The sequence below is a fragment of the Sturnira hondurensis genome, unplaced genomic scaffold, assembly GCF_014824575.4.
Source record: "Sturnira hondurensis isolate 20B ecotype Veracruz unplaced genomic scaffold, ASM1482457v3 Scaffold0021143, whole genome shotgun sequence".
NCBI lineage: Eukaryota > Metazoa > Chordata > Mammalia > Chiroptera > Phyllostomidae > Sturnira > Sturnira hondurensis.
The window spans coordinates 21,317,492-21,344,747 of NW_028093774.1; the positions used below are offsets into that span (position 1 = coordinate 21,317,492).

The window sequence follows — 27,256 nt, forward strand, 5'->3', positions numbered from 1 at the left end:
GAAAAGTGAATCCACACCTATACCTACTTGAATTATCAAGCCTCTATTAAGAATTTTAAAACTGGTCCCTGAAAAACTGAATCCCATGTTTCTGTATTTACTCCAAATTCATTCTTATCTGATAATCATTATCAGTGAATTTGGAAAGTATTACAAAAAGGGGATGGGAAGAACTGGCAAAAAATCCTGGTACAGGAGCTGGTCACTTTTCAATACACCAATTGAGAGTAATGCGGCTTCATCACTGTTAACTGGATTGAAACAGGGCACAAGCTGCTCGGATGGCGCATCAGGAAACCAGAGCTGACCCTGAAAGCAGCCGCCAATGACACCGACAGCACGCTCTGTGCAGGTCAAGAACTAAACCTAGCTGCAAAGTTCCTACTCAGAGTCCCCTCCTTCCACGAGACCTTCTTCCTTCCGCTGGGCAGAGGACCGCTGGGCAATTTCTGTGCCTCACGCTTCAATCGACCACTAGTGTCATTCATGGAACAGAGGAGCCTTAAGTTGTAGAGCTTGGCTCTGTTGGCGTCACGCAGAAGGTACACAAATGTGGCCCCTTATGCCCCAAACTGACTGAGCGGGACATGAGTAACTAAAATGTAGATCTCATACTTACTAAATGTTCATTAGCGGGCTCACCATGAAGATCTTTTGACAATAGTTTCTATATAAACCACTTATCCCTCAAATAAATTTAAATTTCTTTTAGGGGCTCTTCAGCTTAAATTGCTCTTCCGAACTATACCAGGTAATTTAATGTTTGCTTATATACTACCTTCTGTTCACTCAATCTTGTTACCCGTTTGTTAAGTTTTAACTTCTCAACAAGATTTTAAGGGCCCTGTCTTCTACTTTCATCTTTCCCACGGTGCCAGGCACAGAGTAGGCACTGAATAAATGCATGCTGACCTCACCTGTTAGGTTTTTCAGAGAAGAGGGCCTGGCCTGTGTAACTTGGGTGACATTTCTATACCAGAGAGGAGCAACTGTTTCCTAGAGAGCCCTTTCTTTTCTCCAGAAGATATGGCTTTTGAAGGTATGGAGAAATTGCTTTATATCTCCTCTGTAAAACCTGGTTATGTTCTGTTTAAATGTTTTAAAAGTTAAGTTCTTCCATAACTGCAATAGGAAAGATAGAAATAGTTGGGCTAATACGCTAGGATTATGCATAATTTTTTTCTTAAAAATCTTTCTCTTTATTTTATTGTTACCCCATCTTCTCAATGATTTTTTTTTAACAAATTCACTTATCCACCCAGAGACAAAGAACACTAATGCTGCTAAATCACACCACAGCTACTCATAAAAAATGAAATTAAAACCTCATTCTGGAGACAACCCCATTCCTTAGTCTCTAGTCACAGCCCATTTTCCCCAAATAAAGGAGAGTTAAAACTCTTACCATCATCAACTCCTAGGATAGAATTGGTATTTGGTAGGTTCAGTGACTCTCCACCAAGGCTGGGCTGGGAGTTCACAGACACCAGGCTTTTACTGGGTACTGAAGCCTCTTCAAGCAAACCACTGCCCATAAGTGACTCGGCTGCAGAGAAAACAGGACGTGAGAGACATACAGCAGTTCAGGCTGTGCCTGGTCCCCATTTTCTTTCACAGGAAGCTGGCCTTTTCTTTCAGAACTAAAAATTAACCTGTATCTTGGATACCACCTCCTATTTCACCTACGTTTGGAAGGAAGAGTAAGCCTAGATGGGGAGGGTTGAGCCTCACGGATCAACATCCTTGCTTGTGATCAGCATCTGGATAATACGCATATGAAATGAGGTGGATGGTTCCTGAGAAATAGTCATTTGGAATGAAATAATTGGTTAAGGAAAGACACAGCAAAGGTGTAATAATAAAAAGTGCTATCGAACTTAAGTTAGGGTAAAAAGGGAGGCATGACTGATAAGTATAAGTAAACACTGAAACTCCTGTCACGCAGAGTCTCTATCGCAGTGACACTCAGATGCTGGCGCGTGGACCAGCACTAGTCACCACCCAGCTCACTGAGGGCGTTTTAAAAAAAACAGGTTCTGGGATCTTACTTCCAAATAATCTCGTTTATCAGGTTTGGTTTTGTTCTGTTTGGGGGGAAGAGTAGACAAGCAATATGAATATATATGTTTGAAAAGCCTGCAGAGGATTTTACCATACAGTTACGTTTGGAAACCACTAGCCCATTAAATGAGACCAGGTCCCTACCCAAAATAGAATCAGAAAATTTCCAGACAACCAGGCAGCCCCGTTATCTGGCAGGAAGACACAGCCCTCCACCGCACCCTCTCCTCACCAGTTTGCTCCTGCTCTTGACTCCCAGCTGCTCCCAGCTGCAAGTGATGCTTTCTCATGTGCACGTTCCTGCTCCCACTTTGAGAGAAGGTCTTCCCACAGACTTGACACTGATGAGGCTTCTCTCCTGAAACAGGCCATGGTAAGACAGGAGAGCCAAAAAGATAAGTACATTTCTGACAACAAGAAAATGGACTCAAGACCTAGATGGAGAAGCCCATGGAATGTTAAATTAATCCTAAGAGGCTGCTCCTTCTCCCACTCACTACCTTTCCCCCGCCTTTCAACCTTCAGTACATGGAAGAAGCCAGAAAAGTCACCAGAAAGGCTCAGCATGCTCATTGTTCCCAGCCCCCCAACTGTTCCAGACCCACTGCACTGCTGCCTTCACAAAACATCTTTGGTGTAAGACCACAAAGAGTATTTACTTCCGCGCTCAGATCAGCCTTCCCTGCACCTCTAAGACACTTACCACACTCAAGGACTTCAACCCCAAGCTCATAATATCCCCTTATCCTATTTCCTGCTACCATTCTCACAGCTTTCAACATTCTCACTTGGCTCTTCTGCACCATGGTCTGAGTACCTGAGTGAACCACCAAATGCTTTCGGAGGCTAGAATATTCAGCAAAGGAGCGACCACATCCCTGTGCTTCACAAAGGAAAGGCTTCTCTCCTAGAAGGAGAACGTGAGATAAAGACTCAGACTTCTGAGGAACTGTCACTTTCTTCTCCCATCAATCATTTTCTGTTTCCAGTGACTTACTCCAGTTTGATAAATTCACACTATATATAATTCCACCTGGGCTATCTGCCCAACGTCACTCTCCACGACCTCCCAGAATACACCGACCAGGTGGAGAGTGCTGCCCTTTCCTCTCACGGGAGCTGCCTCTGGGCATCACACTTCCGCCTCCCTCCTGGCTCCAGAGCTGACCCCCGACTGCACTGACCTAACGTTTTCAGGGACCCCAGCCCCTCTGGGGTATCAAGATTAATAGTGTGTAATTTATGCTGCCAGACTTTTTTTACCATATATAAATTCTCTTTAAGAAGCAGTTTCTAGATCCATTTAAAAATACACATTTTTAAAGGTTATCAAGTAGGTATTATATATATTCTCATTTCATAAAACAAATGAAAACATATTTAGTCAGAGGTACACAAAAAATCTGTAACAGTATGTTAAAAGTAGATATACTAACAGTAGTACTATGAATAATTTATTTTTCTCTTTTTGCTTTTCTGTAATTTTTCCTACAATATTACTCTGTTATTTTAAAACTCAAACATGAATGGTAAAAACTGAGGAAGGCCAACCAGGGTTTGATATTGTACTACAACTGCATAAGACATCGCTCTCTGGGGACACTGGGAAAAGCACACACAGAACTCCTTGTACTATTTTTGCAACTTCCTGTATGTCTGTAATTACTTCAAAATAGAAAGTGAAAATAATCAGATGCAGCGTCTGTCCTCTAAGGGTCTCAGACTAGTGTGAGAAAGATAAATGTAAATAAATTTAACAAAAAGTCTTGTACAAAAAGGGGTTTTAGAATTTAGAAAGGGGAGGGACTCTATGATCTTTTTTTTTTTAAGCTGAATTTAAGCTGGTCTTAAAAGATGACAAGGAAGGAAGGAAATTTCAGGCACAAGCAGAGCCTTGCGACTTAAGAGTACCTGAGGTCAGTGGAGAAATGCCAAAACTGAAATAATAAGAGATATGTCTCTATTTCTGGTTCTTGACAGAGAGCTCCTAAGATCCTTGTAAATAGGGGTGGTAGTAGAATCTTTTGTCTTAACACTTATTTTTATTTTTTAAAAAAGATTTATTTTATTTTTTGAAAGAAGGGGAGGGAGGGAGAAAGAGGGAGAGAAACATCAATGTGTGCTTGCTTCTCGTGTGCCTCCTACTGGGGACCTGGTCCTCAACCCAGGCATGTGCCCTGACTGGGAATCGAACAGGGGGGAATCGAACAGGGGACTCTTCAGTTTGCAGGCCAGGTCTCAATCCACTAAACCACACCAGCCAGGTGAAACTGATGAACAATTAGAAGATTAACAAGGGACAACTTGTTAGAATGAATAAGAATGAACAATGTCTTACTAACAAGACATTCTTACTTGTTAGTAAGAGTTAGAATGAAGAGAGAAAGTCAGGTTATCCTCTGAAGTAAAAGAAAGCATTTTAAGATGTTCAGTGTTCTGAAATGCTACAAGGATGATGAGTAGCACAGGGATGAAAAGATCACTGCAATTGACAATAAGGCATGCTGAGCTTTACTGGCCACACGAACTTCTTTCTTAATCTGTTCAGTTAGATGTTTTACTTGTTCTTTTATTCAAACTGCTTTCTTGAAGCAAGTATAGTTTACTCTTTCAAGAAACTGCTGAGCCCCTTGGCCGGGTAATTCAGTTGGAGCACTGTCCTGGTATACTGAGACTGCAGGCTCAATATCCAGGCAGGGCACACACAAGAAACAAACTGAATGCATAAATAAGTGGAACAAGAAGTCGATGATTCTCTCTCTAAATAATCAATCAGTCCTTAAACAAATTAATTCATCTAAAGGAGGAGGTGAGAACACCACTATTCTGTCCTAAAACAGAGCCAGTGATAATGTCAATCTAGAAGAAATCAAGCCTGGAACAAATGTGGCTTTGGTTTGGATTTTACTTTTTAAATGTCCTTGAATTGTACCTGCTGTTATTTTAGCTATGTAAGAATGAACAAGGCAGAGACAAAGGAAGTGGCGAGAAAGCAGAGAAGAACAGTTACATACCCTGAGGCAGAGGTCTGATTGAGCTCTGGCAAGAAACTCAGCCTGTGCAGAGTCAGCTGGCTTGGAGCTTAGAAGATCGCCCTCCCCTTCAGTCATCCCCTCAGGTCTCCTTCTCAGACTATGAGTCAGGGTGTTTTTATTCTGCTGCTTTAATATTAACACGCTGTTTGACCCAGAACAAGTCACTTTTCTACTCTGTTTCTCATGTTGTGAAGTTTTAACAAGAAAGCAAACTCCTCAAAGTCAGGGATTATATCTCAGCTTTTGTATCTCTCCCCACTTTACCCTATTCAGTGCCTAGCACGGGCTCTGTAAGGCTTCTGTGACTCAGAGTTACTGCCCCAAATTGTGCAGTGTTCAAAGGTATCTGGCAAGGCTTATGCGGTCAATATCTCATCATGTCAATGATGGGGTTGCACACACCTGTGTGGATCCGCAGGTGGTTCTTCAGATTCCCAGCTGTGGTGAACTGCTTACCACAGCTGGACTCAGGGCACACAAAGGGCTTCTCTCCGTTGTGGGTCCTCATGTGCACCTTCAGCCTCTGCAGCACATAGAAACTCTTCCCACAACCTTCTGCAGGGCATATGAAGGAGCGGTCATTCCTGGAAAAAAAAAACCTGCATGAGCAACAATACTTGAACACATTTACTGCTGGAGAGGACAAGTCAAAGCCCCTATTGACTCCTGGGGCAGTTAGTAAATCCCCAACCTGTATATACTGAAATTACCTGAGGTTTGTTAAAACTGCAGATGCCCTGGCCCTTCTTCTCAAAATACAGTATGGATTCCATAGGTTTAGGGTGGGGCCCAAGTTTATGAATCATTCTTTTACATTCTCTAAGAAATTGGAATTATAATGCAATTTGGGAACTCTTGCTGCAGCTCACATAGGTGCAAATGTCTTATTAAATGTATGTCAAGAATGAGATGAGACAATGAAGACCTTTCTACTAGAGAACAAAAGACATCTTAACCACAAAAGAGCGGCAGCCCCTGCTAGCCTTCAGTCTGTCAAATCATGGGTATGAGTCCCTCTGGAAGCACCAGCGTGCTGGAACCTTGGATTTGCTCACCGGTGGGTTTTGAGGTGGTACTTAAAGTGCGCTGGCCACACGAACGTCCGGTCGCAGCCTTCCACTGTGCACTTGAGCCTCTTTTCCACTTGAGGAAGGGGCCCAGAATCTTTGGGCTGCCCATCACCAGAACCGAGGTGGACGTTTTCTCCTATGAGAGTCACATATTTGTAATCCAGGAAATGACCCTGCTCAGGTACTTTGGTTCAAACAATAAAAGCTCCTCTATTTTATTCCTAGTGACCAATGATCAACACCCACCTTCATCTTCCCCAAATCTCTGACCCACTGACCAAAAGAAATGAGGGTGCTCTACACCCCACCCCTCTACTCCAGAGAAGCCCCAAAGCCATCACGCTCTGTTGCACAACACTAGGCCTCTTTGGCAAAAGTACAAATGTCCGTTCTTTGGTTTCATATCAGAAAGCAGAGTTAAACCTATTTTGCATTACAGATTGGTGGGAGAACAAGTATATCAACGCCCAGAGCAGAGCACTAGAGAAGCTGACTTGAAGTTCCAGGTAACAAAATCTTGTATTTAAAGCAGAAATAGGCATTCCGGCTTAGTTCGGGGCTTACAGCAGTTAAGTTCTTTTGTAGATGGGATTCTTAGATTTCTATCTCCAGAAGTCAATTTGAATGTGCCTGTCATTCTAGAGCGTATGAACCACCTTCCAATGTCCTGTGCCACCCCTCTTCAGTCACAAAATAAAGAATGCGAACACTCAGCAGACCTTTAAATTTCTAACCACACTGCAAAACGTGAGAGATAACACCTACTGAAGTTTTCTGTTCAACAGAATAAACGGAGGGGAGGAGAGAAGCATATAGTGTGGTACCTCCCTTAAATTTAAATAAATCAGTTAATTAAAAATGTACATAAATTCCACAGTAGCAGTTGTTACTCTTTTTCTCTCATTTTGTTTCTGACACAGTTGGACATCGATACAGAAAAGCATTCATTTAATTCTGCTATAGGCATGTATAGTTTATCTTCCCACTTATACCCTGGGAATAAAATTTAACTTCCAACTTTCCCTCAAAAGCCAAGATTTGGGCACATGAAGTTGTAGCTGCCACACTCCCCGGAACCGACAGCTGAGCAGCGCCTGTCCCATCTATTAAGCCGACTCTCCTCCTGCCGGCCCTACATCCTCCTTGCTGTACTTAATCAAACATTAGTCATAAAACTAGCTGCTCCAAGGTCCAAGTAAAATATGAGATCCCCTCTGTTAGTTGATATGTTTCTTTTAAAATAATTGTTCCACAATTTTTCTGTTTAATTGAAAAAGTAGTATCTGTACATAGGTAAAATTTAAACACCATACACTGTAAAGGAAATTCCCAAATTCTAAAGTTCCACCAAATTAATTTCTACTGAAAGATCTGTAGAAACCCCTCGCTAATGCGAGATTTAACCAGAGACAGTGGGGCTTTGTGCATTCACTTCTGTAGATACAATGAGAACACTGATAAAATCTGAAGCAGAAGAAAACCCCACCAAAAAGAGCAAGTGGTCTTGTGTTTGAGTCCTTATCAAATCACTCACTAAAGGGGTGCTCCCTCAACTACTGTGCTTTTGGAAAAAAAGTACTGTGTGCAGAAGACAAATTAGCTTTAAAATGAATTCAACCAATGACAGTTTTGGATATTCAGGTCACAGAATCAACTGGTCCAAACATTAAAAAGCTGGTCCAAACCATTTCTTTCTTTGTCCAAACAAAGAAACCACAGAAGCTGAAATACTGCAGAAGTTGAATAACAACTGTAAACACCTCAAAGGTCTTAGAGTTATGGGGGCACTTTTTGCATTTGGGTGTCATACAGAGCAGGGATCAGTAAACTTTTTGTGTAAAGGCCACACAGTAAATATTTTTTACTCTGAGGGCTATATGGTCTGCCACAACTACTGAACTTTGCCATGGTAGTTGCCATAATAGACAATTTACAGAACTAACTGGCATGCTAGTGTTAAACTGCAATTTACAGACACAGGTGTGTATTTGGTCCATGGACCTTCGCTGACCCCTGATACAAGCACTGAATGCAAAATTAAAGTATTTTTATATCTCAATAAACTTAGATGGATGTGAAGCTGATTTGCATTAAAAAAATTTTAAATCCTCACCTGAGGATAGGCTTATTGATTTTAGAGAGCAGGGGGTGGGGGTGGGGGGTAAGGGGGGGGCAGAGAGAGAGAGAGAAACATCAACTGGTTTGCCTCCTGCATATGCTCTAACTGGGGATCGAACTCACAACCTAGGTATGTGTCCTAACTGGGAAGTAAACCCACAACCTTTTGGTATATGGGACAACACTCCAACCAACTGAGCCACCCAGCCAGGGCAAGATGATTTGCTTTTATGAACTGTGCTACAGGACTCACAAAGTGGCTTTAGTAATGATAAAGATATTTGTTTAAATGTATTCAAATATTGAGTGAAACCATTTCATTACATTACATGTTAGTGTGTAAAAAGCAACATCAAATTAATATGTTCCATATAATTTAAAATGTGTAACCAAAATAAAATTCTCACATAGCAATTTACAATGTTCAGTTTTATCTACATGCCTAAAAGTTTATAAATCACAGCCCCCAAAAAGGCTTTTAGGGAATCATTTCACTGGGAAATGGAAGATTATCATATATTTGGACTCACCTTATATTCAAGTGCCTCAGGTAGTTGTTAGGTAGCAACAAAAACACCCATACAATGCTTTGCTGATTTCACAGATAGAATCTTATTTAATCTCTGTAACAACCCAGTCAGGTAAGCTATCTGACCTCTTCGCTCTAAACGTGAGAAAACTTAAGCTAAGGGAGGTTATACTCCCCAGACAAGGAGCTAGTAAAAGATGGCACCAGAGACAGATCTCGGGCCCCTAGAATCTAAATCCCAAGTTCCCTCCCTACACTGCTTCTCTCGGGCAAATACAGTACTACTGGATTGGCCAGAAAGTCTGGTCAGCTTTTTCCATCAAATAAGAGACACATTTTTCACTTTCATTAGTAACTTTATTGATTTGGATATTCTGAGTGTGTCAGCTATCTCCTGCTATTGGCTTCTAGTGGGTAGAGAGCAGGGTACTGCTAAACATCTTCCAAGGTGTAAGACAGCCCCACAGCAAAGAATTACTTGGCCAAAATGTCAAGAGTACCACAAAACTTTGCAAACCCCTTCTGACACATTCGATCTGTCATAGCACCTTCTCCGTCCACTGCACAATTCTTTCTTTTTTTTGCATTTCAGTTGCCTTTCTTGAAATAATAAACATAACACACTGAAATGCTCTGTATCTTATTCCATATTTAACATTAAAATGGCTGCACAAAAATCCACCAATTTTGGTAAGTTTGTTTTAAGTGTATGCTGATGTAACAGCTGTCACAATACAATCTAACAAAATTGTTTCGAATTAAGTTAAAGACAACTAAGCACTGCTAGAGCCACAGTCCAGAAAAAAATAACTTTTGACCAACACAATAACCTTAATCATTACAGATTAATGAGAAAATACAGCAGCAAATCTAAAACGGAGTACTATGGCAGGCGCTCTCCTCCTGGGAGCATGCCAGTGCCTTGCTCCTCCCCTTCTCCTCCCCCGAGGTACTTTATACCTTTCCCTTTCTCTCTCCTAAGCTCCGAGAGCCCTTCTTTTGCCTCCGTAACCTTCACACTTCATCTTATTTACAAAAGAGAGTTACAGGCATTCTACACAGCAAAGGCTCTGCAGATGTCTGGGAGTGGCTACACAAAGCCATGGCCCTCAAGCCCTAACATCCATCACAACCACCAACAGGGCTTCTCCCTAAAAGATGGCAAGTGTCTGATTGAGGACAGGGCCTGAGCACCTGCACTGCTAAGTTCCTCCATGATGTGACAATCCAGGACCACACTTTGAAAATCCCTGGACAGAGGACAGTAGGAGAGGAAGTAGTACAGACATGCTGAACTCAACACTACAGACCTCATGGCTAATTGATAAAATGTCACGAGGAGCAATTTAGTTTCAGAAAAACAGAACTCAAAATATAACCACTGCATTACCAAAATCTCTGCACAGAATACTGGAAAACACCGCAGGGCTCTCACCATTGCTGCTGGTTTTTGCATTCTTTGCCAGCTGTGCACGAGTAGCAGCGATCAAACTGTCATGGGCCAACTCCTGAACCCGGAGGAACCAGGGAATGCTACTGTCCGCGCTCTCACCGGAGAGGAAATCATTCCCTGAATCCTCGGCCTCATCTTGCACAAATACTAGGTGCTCGGCTGAAGAGCTCAGGCCTGGAAGAACAAGAGGATACATGAAAGTTAGCCATCAAGTAACCCTTTCATTGCCCCTGGCACAGAAACCCTGTGTGTCCTGCTCTAGCTATCCCAGACCTTCACCTCTCACCTCAAGTTTCAGTTCTCATACCAGATTAGGTTACCGCCTTTCCACTCCCGGCCCACCAGCTTGTCTTTATCTTACCTCCTTCTTTTTCACAGGCACAGCCGTCCTTCCTGGCAACCAGGTGAACCCTCACCCCACCCTATCCTTCCGTTATCCCTGCAAGTCTCCTTCAGCTGTCTCCTGTCTCTACTGGCCAGCTTACAGCCTCCCTTATAGCCTTTAAATCTGTCATGCTCAAGTCTCTCCCATCTCTCCCATCTTTGTTTATTTTTTTAAAGAATAGAAAGTCCTAAGTACTTCTCTAGCTGTCCCTTCAAAGTCAACTTTCTTGAACAAGTGGAACTTCCACCTTGCACACCCACCTTCTCCCCTGCCATCTACTCCCCATCTCTCTAACCCTGGCCTCCACCTCGGCTGCTGCAAAACCGCTGCACTCACCAAGGCCACCAGCCACACACTTCCCATCCTCACCTCACCAGCCCGTTCTGAAGGATTTGGCATGATTCAGTACCTTTCCTTCTTTAAAATGTTTTTCTCCCTTGGCTTGCCCCACATCACTCACATTGTTCTTTATTAAATTTATTAGGGTGACACTGGTTAATAAAATTATAAAGGTTTCAAGTGCACAGTTCTGGAAAACAGCGTCAGTACGTTGCACTGTGTGTTCACCGAGTCCTTCCATCACTGTGCATTGACCCCTTTACCCTTTACTACCTCCTCCCACCCCTTTCCCTCCAGTAACCACCATTGTCATTCTGGTTTCTTCATCCCTCTCTAGCAACTCCTTCTCGCTTTTCTGTTACTCTCATAAATCTTTGGCTTTTTTTTCAGGGTCCCAGATTTGCCTACTTTTCTGTTTATGTTCTAGACCAGGGTCCCCCAACTTCCAGGCCACAGATTGGTACCCCTTCAGGCCTATTAGGAACCCACCACACAGCGGGAGGTGACCTTGAACCATCCCAAAACTATCCCCCAACTCCGGTCCATGGAAGGACTGTCTTCCATGAAACTAAACCCTGGTGCCAAAAAGGTGGGGACCGCTGTTCTAGAGTATTCCTGAACCAAAGAATCTTACTCACTGTTTCATACATTTCCTGAGTGCTGATAAGCACCAAAACTACTTATTTCTTGCCAGACCTCTCTAGAACCCTGGACTTCTGTTCCTATCTCTAAAGGACACCTCCTCCTGCATATCCCTCCCACATTTCAACATCACAGGAACTAATCATCCCCCCGGGCCCTGTTCTTTCTGCGTTCACTATCCCGGTGACCAACACCACCTCATTTACCAAACCAGAGACTTCTGAGTCATCCTGGAGTCCACCCGCTCTCTCTCTCCACACTGAACTGGTCACCAGACTACATCAATCCTCCAAAATAATATAATAATAAAGCTTCATTCCATTTTAAGCGTGAGCAGAGTTCAGAAAAGGATAAAAATTACCTGCTCTTGTTAGGTTAAGAAGAATAAAGGAAGTGCTATCACTTGGTTGTAGGTCTTGCAACAAGCTAGGAGACTCTGGGGTGGATAAAAACTCTGGGGACTTCTGTACAGTCTGAGCCCTTGTCTCCTCTCCGTCTGGGCCCACATTCACCTGCAGGCTTCTCAGCACAGCTGAAGAAGGGACCTCCTTGGAGGAGTTAGTATGATTTGGAGCATCATCTAGCAAATAGAAAACACCACAGACTTAGGAAGCACCTACCTCCAAAGATCTCACCTGGTACCCTTAAACATCCCCTAGAACCTAACATCCTTACAGGAACAGACAGCATTTTCATTTTATAAACACAAATTTGCCTCAGAAAAGAACACAGAGTTCTAACAGGAAGCAGGCCCAAATCCCCATTTGCACTTACAGACCTTTGTCCTAGCAAGGCCAGAAGTCAGCACTTTCTGATTGAAAAGTATGGTTACACAGTGAATATGAACTTAAGAATGCAATCTGAATTTCAACTTGTTTCTTGGGGAGAGATCACTTCCTTTAATTTTCACATTATGCACGCAACAGTTCTGGTGAGTCATTAAAGGAAAAAGAAAAATACAGCCTGGGAAAAAACCAAAATTTTATGGAATCATCGATCCATTTCATTGCAGTCTGGGTTTACACTGGAGGCAAAGAAATGATCAGATACTCTCTAATTTTACTGTCAGGGAGGACATGGGTTTACAGAGGTTTTGGTTGCAATACGACGAGGAACTGCACTATGGTGCACTGCATATTTTCAGGGGTTCATCTTTATCAAATACAGACAAACTTTTCTTTCCTATTTTAAGAGGATAATAGACAAGATCATAGGAATAAAAGTGGAAGCCTAGGGACAGCATGGCCATTTCAGAGCCCAATGAAGTTATAAAACAATGTAAATGTACTTGATGCTATAGAACTAGTTAGATTTTTAACTCGTTAAAATTATACATTTTATGTATATTTTACTGCAAAAAAAATTTTAAAAAGTTCATAGAGACACAGTTTATCACAGAGCAACACTGGAAAAATAACCAAATATCCATCAACAGCAGCATGCAACTGTGGTGCGCTCATGAAACCAAACAAACCACAGCTACCCACAAGGATGAACCTCACAAAAACAGAGTGGAAAAAAAGTACAACATACATGCACACAACTCCACTAACGTAAAGTCCAAAAACAGCTAAAATTGAACTGTATTACTTAGACTTGGGCGGTTACTGGAAACTTGCTAACAAAAAATTGTCTCAAAAGTTAAGGACGGTGGGGACCTACGGGACCTACGGGACAACGGAGCTTGTGGTTATCAGGGAGGAGCCCATGGAGGGCTTAGGAGCTGGCAGTGTTCTACTTCTTGAGTAAGTGGCAGGTGTCCCCTTCACAGCAGTAACTCTTCAATGTGTATCCTCCTTATGGTTTTGTACTTCTCTGTATCTACCACACACCCCGAGGGAAAGAAAGCACTGAGGCCATGAGTGGAACGAGACACACACACTTAAGGGGGGGGGATGCGATTAGGGAGGTATGTGCAGACACATTTGCTACTGTCATACTGTATTTTATGAGCTGGGAGGTGAGTACATGAGTTATTATCTATTGGTTCTCAAAATGTTTTAAATCAAAACTAAAAGAAGGTAATGTGAAAGAGAAGATAGATGCTTTTGTATTTGTTTTTATTTCCTTTATTATTGTTAAATATTTATTCAATGAATTAAAATTGGGAGAGAAAAGTTATGGAAAAAGCCTAATGAAGATCAAAATTTATTGGCACATGGAAATTTTCTCATATTGAAAATTCCAAGTACCCAGAAAGACTCCCAATACACTAGTAAAAAAAATGGGAATTAAGAGGGGAAAGTGTGGAAAAACAAGGAGCTACTCGGGGAAGCCTTAAGTCAACATTCGTTGGTTTATAATATCTGCCCTTCTTGAATCTTTATACATTTTTTAAAGATTTTATTTATTTACCTTTAGAGGGGAAGGGAAGGAGAGAGGGAGAGAAATATCAATGTACAGTTGCCTCTCGTGTGTCCCCCGCTGGGAACTGGCCTGCAACCCAGGCACGTGCCCTGACTGGGAATCAAACCACTATCATCTGGTTCGCAGGCCCGCGCTCAATCCACTGAGCTACACCAGCCAGGGGACACATTTAAGTAGATTTTAAAGTCACTTGAAAACTCAAAGAAAAAAGGCCACTAGAAGACAGTGACCAGAAGACTTTATAACAAATAATTTGTCACCAACAGGTTGACACTGATCCTCCCTGGATTTAACATTAATATTCCAAATTTTAAAACAAGGACCTGAAAGAAAATCACTGCATCTAAAAGCAGCGTTCTCTTTGACAGCAGTCGAGTGACAGGGCTCCCCTCTTCCCACCCAAAGCGCTCCACGGCGTGCTCCTTCTCCTGAAGCCTCCCCAGCAACCACCCGCACTGCGGATCTGCAGCTTCTCTGACTGGCTCTTTCCTTCCAGCATTAAGCCATGCTTAAGTTTTTCTTTCTTCCACATAGTTTTTATTTTTAAATATATTTTATTGATTATGCCATTATAGTTGTCCTATTCCCCCCCTTCATTCCCCTCCACCCTACACACCCCCTCCCCCACCATTCCCCTCCCGTTAATGTCCACGTGTCTCAAGTTCTTTAGATTCTATATTTCCCCCACTATTCTTGCCCTTCCCTGTCTATTTTCTACCTACTGTCTATGCTACTTATTCTCTGTACCTTCTCTCCCCTTTTCCTCCTCCCACTCCCCTGTTGCTAACCCTCCATGTGTTCTTCGTTTCTATGGTTCCACTCCTGATCTATCTGTCCTCTTAGTTTGCTTTTGTTTTAGGTGTGGTTGTTAGTAACTGTGAGTTTGCTGTCCTTTCACTGTTCATATTTTTTATCTTCTTTTTCTTAGATAAGTCCCTTTAACATTTCATACAAGGGCTTGGTGATGTTGAACTCCTTGAATTTGATCTTATCAGAGAAGCACTTTATCTGTCCTTCCATTCTAAATGAAAGTTTTGCTGGATAAAGCAATCTTGGCTGTAGGTCTTTGGATTTCATGACCTGGAATACTTCTTTCCAGCCCCTTCTTGCCCGTAAGGTCTCTTTTGAGAAATCAGCTAACAGTCTGATGGGAACTCCTTTGTAGGTGACTGTCCCCTTTTCTCGTGCTGCTTTTAAGACTCTCTCCTTATTTTTAATCTTGGGTAATGTAATTATGATGTGCCTTGGTGTGTTCCTCCTTGGGTCCAACTTCTTTGGGACTCTCTGGACTTCCTTCTTTGGGGCTTCCTGGACTTCCTGGAAGTGTATTGCCTTTGCCAGATTTGGGAAGTTCTCCTTTATTATTCGTTCAAATAAGTTTTCCACTTATTCGTTTTTCTCTTCCCCTTCTGGTACCCCTATAATTCAGATGTTGGAACATTTAAAGATGTCCTGAAGGTTCCTAAGCCTCTCATTTTTTTGAATTCTTGTTTCTTCATACTCTTCTGTTTGGTCATTTTTTTCTTCCTTCTGGTCCACTCCCTTGATTTGAGTCCCAGTTTCCTTCCCATCACTATTGTTTTCCTGTGCATTTTTCTTCATTTCAATTAGTTTAGCCTTCATTTGTTCCTCTAATTTGTGACTAAAATCAACCAGTTCTGTGAGCGTCCTGATCACCAGTATTTTGAACTGTGCATCTGACAGGTTGGCTATTTCTTGGTTGTTTAGAGTTATTGGCTCTGGGGCTTGAGTTCTTCTTGAACCATAACGTTCTGATCTGTTCGCGCCTGTTATGTATGAGGGGCAGAGCCCTAGGTGTTCACCAGGGCAGGGCAACTCAGTCGCTGGGTTGTGAGCTGTATGTGGGGGCGGGGTCAGAGAGGGGCAATAGTGGCCCCCTCTGCTGCTTCCCACCGCTGGGGCCTGTGCGGTCTACCTCACTGCTCACTCCTTCACCTGGTTTATCTGCGTGCAAATGTGTGACTGCGGTCAGCCTGCCGCCCTGCGCCCTCACTGGGTCTGCTTGTTGCAACCTCGCGCATGGGTCAGTCTGGTGAGTTTTCCTGCACAACCCTGCTCTGCCAACTGCTGGCTCCGCCCCTCTTACCGGTCTGGCTGAATGGTTCGTTGTTGTCGGACTTCCATATAGTTCAATTTTCCGTGTTTTGGTTGCGTTTTTGTTACTAAAACTTTGTTGTCTTTAAACTTGGTTGTGTGGGGAGGCACAGTGTTTCCACCTACGCCTCCATCTCCGCCAGAAGTCCTCCACCACCCTTAAGTTATTCAAATCTGAGAAGAGAATTCTCTCATCTATCTTACATCCCTCTCTTTTTCCTCCCCATAACAGCAGCAGAGTCTTCACAAAGTGTAGATACCTATACTCATCTTACACTAGTATCTCAACCCACTGCCGCCTGGCCTTCCACCCCCTTTCCACGGAACGGGCCCCACTAAGGTCAGCAGTGGCCTTGTTGACCCTCCCTCGGTGGGCCTCTTAGGAACATCTGACTCACTGACTATGGCCTTGGGTTCCATGTCTGTACTCAATGCAGTATTCCTCATACTCCTCTAGCCTTTCCTTCTCCCCTCCTTACCCTCCTTACAGGCTCTCCTGCCCTACCCTGTACCTTGAACAGGGAGTTCCCGGGCATCTACCTGAGCCTTCTTTTCTTCTCAGGCTCACACTCTATGGCTTATCATACCCACTCGTATGGCATAAACTACCAAAGAACTTAGGACTCCGAAGCTCCTTTTCCTCCATGATTCCAATGTTTGGTTTCCACCAGTCAGTTATAAAATCCATTATCCCGTGACCCCGGTACCATAGAATAGGCTAAGTTCTTATGACTCACTTATTTTACCTGTAGTGATCTTAAGCGTTACCTGGTAATATCAGCTGACTGCATTCTGAAGCCTCAGTCACCGGAAGGAGGGACAAACAAGTAATATCTTTAGCTTCTGATTCTACTAGCCCCTGTCCCAATGGGATGGATGTATTCTGAACAAACTGTACCAGGAGCTGGGGGGAGAGGGAGGGGAAACAACATTGAGAAACACAAGTTGTTAGAAGTGGATATAAACCTCTGCATTTACCAGAAGTTGATGATGTGATTAAGTCTTAATCGTTCACTAGTCCTAGCCATATTCATTTAAAAATTAGATTAATAACAAATAAAATTTAAAGTTATTTTTATCAAGACATCTGCTCTAGAGAAAGGTTGAATTACATAATTAATTTAACCTCTGTTATCTTCCACCAAACAAAGAAATGATAAAAATAATTATTTTTTAATGATGGCTACTGAAAATTCAACCGCGTTGTACTGATTACATTTTTATAAAGCGCCTTCCGTGTACCGGCTCCTCTAACCCTCGCTGTAACCAGGGAGCTCGGACATGCACTCTAAAGACCAGGAACCAAGCTGAAGACACTAAATGGCTTTTCTACAGTCATAAGACTTGTTAGAAGCAGTGTCAGTCTTCAAAGTTAAGTAATTTGATTTCAAACTCAGTGACCTTTCCATTATGTAACACAGATACACTTAAATTAAAATTAAAAAAATTAAAAATGGTTAAGTCCTCTAATTACATTAAAAAATACTTTCAGATATCTGCAAAATTAATAAAAAGATGGTTTGCGATAGTAAATATTTACATACATATACACACATTACATATATATGCCACAAGTTTGTCATATAATTATCTAGACATATAATTTTACATTTATTTAAATAACAAATATTAAAAGTCATAAGAGGTAAAATGGAATTCTTAAATCTTTGAAAAAGCACTTAGTAACAGAAAAATAATAAACCAGTAGTTAAATTCAAAATAATATATCCCACAAAGACTAAACTTTACTCTCTGGCCTGTTACAGAAAAGCTGACCCCAGACTAAGGACAAACTCCGCAACATGACCCGCCAAAAGGAAAGACACAGGCTGAGGGGCTCACCTCTGGTTTGGACTCTAACTCATCTGATAACATTGATTCAGCTTCCAAATCCTGTAGCTGTTCGGGGGACGGGTTAAAATTTTAATTCAGAGTCAACGACACCTTCCTGTTTATGCTCATATTCCTCTAGGAAACGCTACACTTTTCCTGTAAGATGCTGTGTTGGGTGGGTGGGTAATCAATGTAGCCTAAAATAGGGGAAAAAAAGGGAGAAAGAGAGACAATTAAGTGTAGAGGGAAAATGCAGCTAAATAAACAAAGTCTTCTTTATACAGGTGTGGCAAAAGGTTACAGTTGCAACCTTCTTTTGAGTTAATAAAGCTATTTTAATAATCATAACCTGCATGTCTTTTCCCACACAAGCAACTGTAAACCTACTTTTGCCCATGCCTGTATATCCACAACAAACAAGCAAAGAAAGAATTTGGCTTAAAACATTTGTCTGAAAACAGAACAAATCCAATGGGTATCAAAGCACATAAAAAGTGATACATTGATGTAGTGATACATTGATACATTGATACAATTTCTACTTCTACTAATCTGAAGAAAAGGTCTCAAACGTGGGAAAATTTACATCTCCAAAGAATTTCATCTTACCATCTGCAATAATAAATAACTGCAAGCAACATGTAAATATGCATATATATTCAACAATTGGGGACCACTGATTAAATTATACCCAGCAATTAGAAATGTTCATTAAGTTATGTCACTAAAAATATGGTTATGAAAACAATGCAACAACAACAAAGAAAAATGCCAATGACAAATTACAAAAACAAAATACAAAGTCACACATTTGCCAATATTAAAACTAGTTAAAATACAGAAATGAAAAAGTAAGAGAAATTCACAAAGCTATGATAGTTTGGGTGGCAGGCCTGTATGACTTATTTTTTTTCTCAATTTTCTAAAAAGTAGTTGTACAGTCAGTCAAAATTTGAACAGTGTTTCCTAAAAGCAGTACTCTCAGGACCCTGATGGAACTGTTTTCTCCCCATAATTTAAATTCTTACTTTCTTATACCTTTTTCCCCCCCAGGACCTTGGCAAATGATTTAACTTTATTTCATACAATTGTTGCTGAAATTGTAAGCACTATTAAACACTTTTAAAATGGTCATACAGTGTAAAATGTACCCAGGTTGGGAATTTTCGATTAACACCAAGGTAAAGCGAAAAGTTAGAATAAGACAGGCTCACTCTATAAAGAGAGCATTGAGAAGTACCTGAGTAAATGTTACTGCCCTAATAGTTCCTCCCTCTCCCTCTTGTTAGCCGCCAGAAATCCGTATTTTCCATCATAAAAAAATTACGAGATTTTGTAAAAAACCTTTGAGGTTCCCACATAAAGTACCATAAATCCCCAACTTTTCCTTTCACATACATTTTTTTAGTCAAGCACTATAAATAGCTCAATGTGGTTTATCCATCCCCCTCTTTACAGAGGGGCCTTTACCTAAGGCCCCTTACATCACTTGCCCAAGTTACTAAACTACAGAGCCAGATTGCCACCCACAGAGCAGGTTGGCATGAGTAGTTGGCGTAAACAGTGACTACAACCCTCTAAGTTTGATCTGGAATCACAGTTTCAGAATCCCTTTCCCCTGATTCCAGCTCATTTCAAGAAGCCAAGAAATTACCACATGTTTATTTAGGTTATCCTTAAGCTTCCTCCAATTTTGAGATTCTAGGATTGTAAAATCTCTAAGAAACTAGACAATTATTTACTGTCTTTACATTTGTTAGGTCCCATGAGCCACATGTGGCTCAGGATGGCTGTGAATTCGATCCAACACAAAATCATAAATTTACTTAAAACACTATGAGATTTGTGTGTGTGTGTGATTACGTGTCACAATGTATTTAATATGTGGCCCAAGACAACTCTTCTTCTTCCAGTGTGGCCCAGAGATGCCAAAAGGCTGGCCCAAGACACCCTAAGACTGTTTTTGTTTCAATGATAATCTTAAAAATTAGCACAAGCCCTGGCTGGTGTAGCTCAGTGATTGAGCGCGGGCCTGCGAACCACATGATCACAGTTCGATTCCCAGTCAGGGCACATGCCTGGGTTGCAGGCCAGTTCCCGGTTCCTGGCAGGGGACGCACGAGAGGCAACCATACATTGATATTTCTCTCTCTCTCTCTCTCCTTCCCTTCCCCTCTAAGATAAATAAATAAAAATCTTTAAAAAAATTAGCACAAGCACTTTCTGGAATAAATGGGTACCCATACTCTAACTGAGTGCAGCCACACAATTTTGGCGTCCAAATCTGAGGTTTGTACATGTGCCATATAAACAGAAGAGAATAGTAGGATGTGGTAGAGCAGGAAGACTGCCCCCAGAAGAATCTGTCCTGGAGCACTCAGAACCATGGCAAACACACTGTGTGGATCTCATCTTTAACCCAGCACCAGCTAAGTGTGGTGGCAAATCCAATTCCATTCTATTCCCAGTTCCGGTTACCCACTTAACAGATTTTAAAAAGTGCAATGCAAATCTACTTTAAATAACAGCTTCACTGAGACAGAATTCCCATACCACACAATGCACTCATTTAAAGAGTACAAGTTATGCAACCATAACCACAATTTAGAAAATTTTCATCACCCCAAAAAAGCAAGCCCATACGCACTTTCTCCCAAACCCTCCACTGACCAGGCCTGGGCAATTATTAATGTACTTCCATCCATGTGGATTCACCTACCCTGGACATTTCTTATAAAGGGCATTATATGTGTGGTCTTTTATGCCTGGCTGCTTGCACTTAGCATGACGTCTCCAAGGTTTGTCCTTTTGTAGCATGCATCAGCACTTCATTTCTTTTTGTTGCCAAGTAATATTCCATTGTATGGATATATATTTTATCCATCAAATTATCAGTTGATGGTTATTTGGGTTGTTTCTACACTTCAGTTGTCTCCACAGTTTGGCTATTATGCATAATGCTGCTATGAACATTCAAGTACAAGTTTTTGTGTGTACATATATATTTTCTGTATGTGTCTAGGGGTAAAACTGCTAGGTCATACAGTAACTCTATGTTTAATATCTCGAGGAATACCAGGCTGTTTTCCAAAGTAGTTGTGTCACCTTAAATCTCACCAGTAGTGTATGAAGGGGAAGGGGTCCCAATGTAATGTTATTCCTTCAAACGCAATTTACATGACACTGGAGTGAAAGGCACTGCTCTTACTCGGAGGGAAGCTATTTTCAATAAAATGATGGGTCTCAAGAAATTTCTTCCCAGGCTTTCTCATGCTATTAAGATAAGAGATCAGAACTGCAGTGTACAGAGTAGTCACCAACAGCCTCCACAGTTGTTTAAGATGGACAGTTACTGTATGTTCTTTTTAAAAATTTATTGATTTTGAGAGAGAGAGAGACAGATAGACAGACATTGATTTGTTGTTCTGCTTACTTAGGCATTCATTGGTTGATTCTTGTATGTGCCTTGCCTGGAGATCCAACTCAGAACCTTGGCAAAAGGGGGCTATGCTCTAACCAACTGAAGTATCCAGCCAAGGCTATTCATTTTTATTATGTATCTGTAACTGGTGGACAGGCAAAATGTTTATCCCCATTTCCTTTTAAATAGAAAATGTACTAATTTAGCTCCATAAATAATAGAAGAGATAATGACACTTAATCATCAGCAACCAAGGTCGCACCCATCAAATCGTATTTTCTGCAAATCATAAATAAGGCATCTTGGCTCTAGATGAAGAGTCACTACAAAATCAAGTGGCCTCAGAAAGCCAGGGACTGGTCTAAGCCCAGACCCTACCTCCCTCTCCCCTTGCTAACAACTAAATTTTACCATGTGCCTGGCTCCCTGAGCACCAAAGTATATTAATCTGCTTTAAAAAAAAAATCTTGGTCCAGCACATGTTATTTAGAAACCCTCTGACCCTGCCACTGCTGTTACTGAATGTTAGCCCATTGTCAGCCCAGAGGTTAAAAAGAATGCAGGCAATAAAGCCTTTGCAATGACCAAAGCATAGAACAAGGAGCCCTGAAAAGTTTTGGAAATAACCAGAGAATTCAACAATAGCAAAGCAGATTTAGGTCGACAGCATCTCTATTATCAGGACCATCCTGAGAACAACTCTCCTTCTGTTTTTAGCCAAATAAACAAGTCCTGGGAAGTAAAGTTTGATAAACTGCATTCTTTTTCTACAGCACACCCAACATCAGCCAGCAAATCATTAAAATACGAATTGCTAAACAAGTTAAAGAAACTGAGATAAGTTTTTTAAAAACAAAAGGACAGGTCTCTAAGGCAGGAATCTAAATTCCGCCTCTGACTAGGTTGAGACCCAAGCAAGCTACTCAACTTCTTGGCCCTAGAAAAGTCATCTGAAATGCAGAAATGAAACAAATATACCCTAGGATTATTTTTATATTAGTCAACAGAAATAATCATAAAAGTCTTCAGAAATAAAGTTCTGCACAGGTGCTCAAGAAACAGGTAAGCCTATCATATGCTTAGTACACTGTGAAGGTTAGGAACTCCGCCTTTCATTAGAGTCCAAATTTCCCAGAGCAGTGCTCTTCAAACTTCTGGCCGCAACCTACAGTAAGATACACTTTCCATTGTAACTCAGCACAGAGAACTCACACAGAAGCACACAAAAATAACTTATTTTCATACAGCAATACTAACCTCTCCTATTCTCATGCACTGTCTTTTTATAAACGATAAAACGCAATAAACTGATCTAACAAGCTACTAACAGGTTATGTTCCACAGACTGAAAAACACTATGAAAGTACCTTCAAAATGTCTAAAATACAGATGTTAAGCATAGAATCAGCCATAAAGTATAAAGCCATAGACATAAATCTGCTTTCAATATATATTACAAACCATCAGCAATTATCACTAGAGTTTTGGTGAAGTTGAGGTTACTTGAATCTTGTCCTCCAGCCCTCCCCCCACCCCACATGAGATATGCAAAGAAAAACACTACACACTAGACCACAACCAGCAAAGAAAATAAGTCTTACGTCCCAAACCCCAACGCAGAACTCATATCCCAGACAGGATTCAATAGTCACACCATTTCCCTATGGTAGAGATGGCCTATACAACCAATGCAGGCTATGCAGGGAAATACTGGGAAGGAAAACCAATCTACAATAAACTAAGCAAGCAACAGGAGAACAGAGAGGACACAGGTCTCTTGCCTCGGTCCCCTAACTGCTCGGCAGAAGGGAGTGCATTCCAAAGGGAAAGATGACCAGGGGCTTTAACTACTTTGCTTCATAAAAGAAACAGAACACCATTGTATAACCACTACAAAGCAAAGTGATTCCACCCTACAAAACAAAGCTGAGACTATCAGTACTGCTGGAACTTCCGGGAGGTCAACAATGCCTTCACCTTGACCCAGTTTCAGAAAGGAGAACAAGGTGAGGAAAGAGCCCTGGCTGGTGTAGTTCAGTGGACTGAGCGTGGGCTGAGAACCAAAGGATCGCCAGTTTGATTCCCAGTCAGGGCACATGCCTGGGTTGCAGGCCAGGCTGCCAGTGGGGGACACGTGAGGGGCAACCACACACTGATGTTTCTCTCTCCCTTCCCCTCTGTCTAAAAATAAATAAAATCTTAAAGAAAAAAAGGAAAGAAATTGAGAAACATGGTGGTGCTCCCCTCAACTGGTCACCATCACAAAGGTTAAAATAAAGCACATGATTCCAACCAAAAGGATTAGTCCCCCTGCTATCAGGAACCAATCTGCTTCTCAGCTCCCTCCGTCTCTACGTGTGGCTGACCACAGATGTAAACCCAAGCAAGTCAGTAATGGTTAAAAAATTAAAACAAAAATTTTAATAGTAGTGAATTACAAAGACCAAAACTTAAAACTTATTTTAAAGGAAATTTAAATTTTGGTATAAAATTTAGTTGTGCTGGGAAAAGAAAAATCAGGTAACTTTCCATAACAAACCCAGCATATTGTGGGAGTTATTACATAAATTCTAATGAAGTAGCAACACATACTAACGAAAGAAACTTGGAATGAAGAATTGTGAAGCCAGAGTCTCAGAAACTGTAGGATTTACCCTGGGCCTTCCCCCTCATCTTCTCAAGATCTTCTGGGTGCTCTATTCTCATAGCCCTGAATTTTATTCCAATCACCGTATCCTCTACAAGCCTAATTCTCTACAAACCAAATTCATCAGAATCGTCTCCACTTTTTCACCTCCAATCACAGTCCACTCCATCAATCCACCGAAACCTCTCTTGCAAAGATTACCCATGATCTTCATGTTGCCAAATCCAATGGATACTTTGCTGTCCTCATCTTCCTTGACCTTTGCAATGGACAACTGTTGTTTCTGACTGTCCTACATTCATTTCCCCTGCTTGGATGACAGGATCTACATTTTGTTTGGGGATCTGCCCCTCACCCACTGATCACATTCTTGGCGGAAGTGTAGACTGAGGTGTGCTTTTCTCCCCTGGCCAACTATTGAACACGTGACCCATACTGAACAAACCACACTTTTCCTCAATGTGAATCCTCAGAGAAGTAACTAAGGACTGAAAAATGGGGCAGCAGCCCATCCATTCCAGCAGCGCAGTCAGCAACCTCCCCAGGGGGCTGCTCATACTCCTGTCCTTTGTAAAGCCAGGGCCTTCGGCATGTTCTCCGGTCCTGTGAACTGCCCACATCCTTGTGGTGAATTTCTCTTCTGAAGTAACTTAGTCACTTGCAACAATAACTGGCATGGTCTCTCAGAAGCATGGCCTCCTTCCTCAAACACTACTTTTTTTGCTTCCAAAATACGTGTTCCTCATTTCACTACTACCTTCTTGGCCATTTCTCCAGTCTCCTTGGAAAACTCCAATGCTCCTCCACTCAGCCCCTAAATATTCCTATTTCTCAGGATAATGTTCAGGCCCGCTTTTCTTGCTCTACTCTCTCCCGCTTGTGAATTCATCCAGTACCTGGGCTTTAAATATGGTCTCCGAATGTTAATCTGTAGCCCAGATCTCCCTGAGCTGCAAACTTGTACATGCAATTGCTTACTTAACATCTCTAAGACTTTAACTTGGTATCTCAATTTTAACACATCCAAACCAAATTCTCTCCAAGCCTTTCTCCCATCATTTCCTGCCATCCCCTCTCACCACAAACCTCTACTCACAGACCACCATTTAACTCATTTAGGAGTAATTTTTATTACTTACTTTCTTTTGCTCCCAATACTCAATTCATTTGCAAGCCCTATTGATTCTTTCCCCACAAGAGAAAACAGAGCAAGTCCACTTACGTCTTTTTCTACTGCCACCACCCCACTCCAGCCCACCATCACCTCCTGACCTAAAGCACTGTTACTGCCTCCTAACCATCTCCTTGCTTCTACTCTTGCCGCCATCCATTCTAGTCTCTTCACAGCAATAAATACCTTCAAACGTCAATCTTATACATACTTCCCTGCTTGAAACTCTTCTCTAGGCTTTCCATTGTGTCTAGACAAAATCCAAACTCTTTATTCTGGCCTGCAAGAACCTATGTGAGCCATTCCTGTCTCTCCAACCACACTTTGCAGTCACCCTCCCTTACTTGCTCCCCAAACTCTAGCCCAATGAATCTCCCTTAGCTCCTTGAACACATTAAGCTGTTTCTCATATTAGGGATTTATAGAGATGACCCATTTCCTCTCCTAGGAAAGCAGAGGTTATCCTCTCTCCAGTCCGTTAGCTCTTTTGATTGTTTTAATCCTTCTGAGTTCAGTTTAACTGTTAACTCATTTAGAAAGGCTTTCCCAATACCTCATCCAAAGAAGGTTCTCCATACCCCCCCCCTTTATTTTCTATGTCTACTGTCTCCACTCATCACAATTTCTAATTCTTTCACTTGGTTTTACACAATATTCATTTTCTGTCTGGCTACCCCCTAAATTGTAGGCTCCATAAACTAGGCAAAGGACTAGTCTTGTTCACTACCGCATCTCCAGCACCTAGCACACTGCTTGGCACAGTACTTTATGCAATTCGTAAGGAATTTTAGTTTCCTAGAGTCATTTCTGGTACTGTGAAGCTCTAAGGTTGTCTTTACTGTGAGCTTAAAGGGCTTCCATACACACTTCCCTGTAAGCACCTAGTAGGCACTGAATAAATATCTGTATAATAAATGAATGACTTTGTAATTCAATTTTTTGTCTTTATTTCTGACCTCTCCTCTGAACTTCAGACTTGCATTTCTAACTGCCTGCTACTATCTCCACGTGGATATCCAACAGCAACTCAAATGTAATGATTTCCAAAATCCAGATAATCCGCCCCCCCCCACCAAACCTGTTCTTTCTGTTGCCCAATCTTCCTCCCACTCACCTGCAAATTCTAGGTCTTTAACAATCCCTCTCTAAATAATCCCAGTGGTTCTAATTCCCCCAAACTTATTCCTACTGTAATGTCCTATTTAGGTTTCTCATTATTTTTCAACTAAACTATTAAAATAGGCTTCCAACTGGTCACCCAGCCCTTCAAATTCCCCTGGCCCATCGTCTTTTACGCAGCCACTCCAGTTACCTTTCCAAAACACGGAAATGATTGCATCAGTCCGCTTACTCAGAGTTCAGTGCCTCAGTATGGCAGTCAAATTGCTGAGCATGGCATTTCCACCTGTCCTCAAACACTGTTCCCGTTCCAGCATCTACTGTATTCCTTAACACACTTGTTATTCTGGCCCACACTGGACTGGCTATTAAATGGACACACTCGTCTTTGTCAGTGCTCAAGGGCTTTTGCTTGGGAAAGTTCTTCAACCAGTCGTACACACCCCCAATCTAGTTCTGATCTTGGGAAGTCCTTCCTAGCCCTTAAAATCCCACTCAAATGCCATCTCCTCCAGGGAGACTCTCTGATCCCCTCCAGGCAGAACATGTGTCCTTACCTTGGTGTTTTCACAGCATGGAAATTTTTCTCACTGGTTAGGATTGTTGAGTTTATTCACCCTTCTTCCATTAACCCAGGACAATGCTGTGTACAAAGTAACCACTCAGGAAAACATTTGCTGAATAAATAGGTAAAACCCCTAATTTACAGAGGAAGGGGGGGAGCCAAAACCTAGAGATTAAGTAATTTACAAAAAAATTAGGCATCTACTTAAGATGCAAAACTTTAAAAACTAGAACCTAAATTCCTGACTGCTGGTTTAGTTGACTTTGCTCTGTCCACACTAAGATAACACAAAGTTGGATTTCTTCCTTAATACCAAAATGTCCCTGACTTTATTTCAAAATGTTTCTTTTATTCTCTTTGCAAATACGCTGCGTTGACCTTTTGCC

The 27,256-nt window shown here is 41.7% G+C and overlaps 2 protein-coding genes across 4 annotated transcripts in view; one reads left to right on the forward strand and one right to left on the reverse strand.

Moving 5' to 3' along the window:
* The window catches only part of FAM161B (FAM161 centrosomal protein B), a 38,173-nt gene extending 18,197 nt beyond the window's left edge, over positions 1–19,976 (forward strand). Inside the window, exon 10 of the transcript XR_005064309.1 lies at positions 19,945–19,976. The gene's annotated coding sequence lies outside the window, so the exon portion shown is untranslated. The remainder of the gene's footprint in view (positions 1–19,944) is intronic.
* Positions 1–27,256, reverse strand: part of ZNF410 (zinc finger protein 410) — a 32,780-nt gene that overhangs the window by 4,674 nt on the left and 850 nt on the right. Inside the window, exons 2-11 of one of the 3 annotated variants that reach the window (XM_037031109.1) lie at positions 26,863–26,948; positions 17,957–18,144; positions 16,883–17,018; positions 11,994–12,212; positions 10,249–10,440; positions 6,152–6,302; positions 5,499–5,680; positions 2,879–2,968; positions 2,294–2,419; positions 1,406–1,546 (exon numbers count right to left, since the gene is read on the reverse strand). In XM_037031109.1, coding sequence (XP_036887004.1) covers positions 1,406–1,546; positions 2,294–2,419; positions 2,879–2,968; positions 5,499–5,680; positions 6,152–6,302; positions 10,249–10,440; positions 11,994–12,212; positions 16,883–17,018; positions 17,957–17,989 — 1,270 coding nt within the window. In that variant the 5' untranslated portion in view covers positions 17,990–18,144; positions 26,863–26,948. The remainder of the gene's footprint in view (positions 1–1,405; positions 1,547–2,293; positions 2,420–2,878; positions 2,969–5,498; positions 5,681–6,151; positions 6,303–10,248; positions 10,441–11,993; positions 12,213–16,882; positions 17,019–17,956; positions 18,145–26,862; positions 26,949–27,256) is intronic. The other 2 variants (XM_037031107.1, XM_037031110.1) reach the window with 2 other exon arrangements.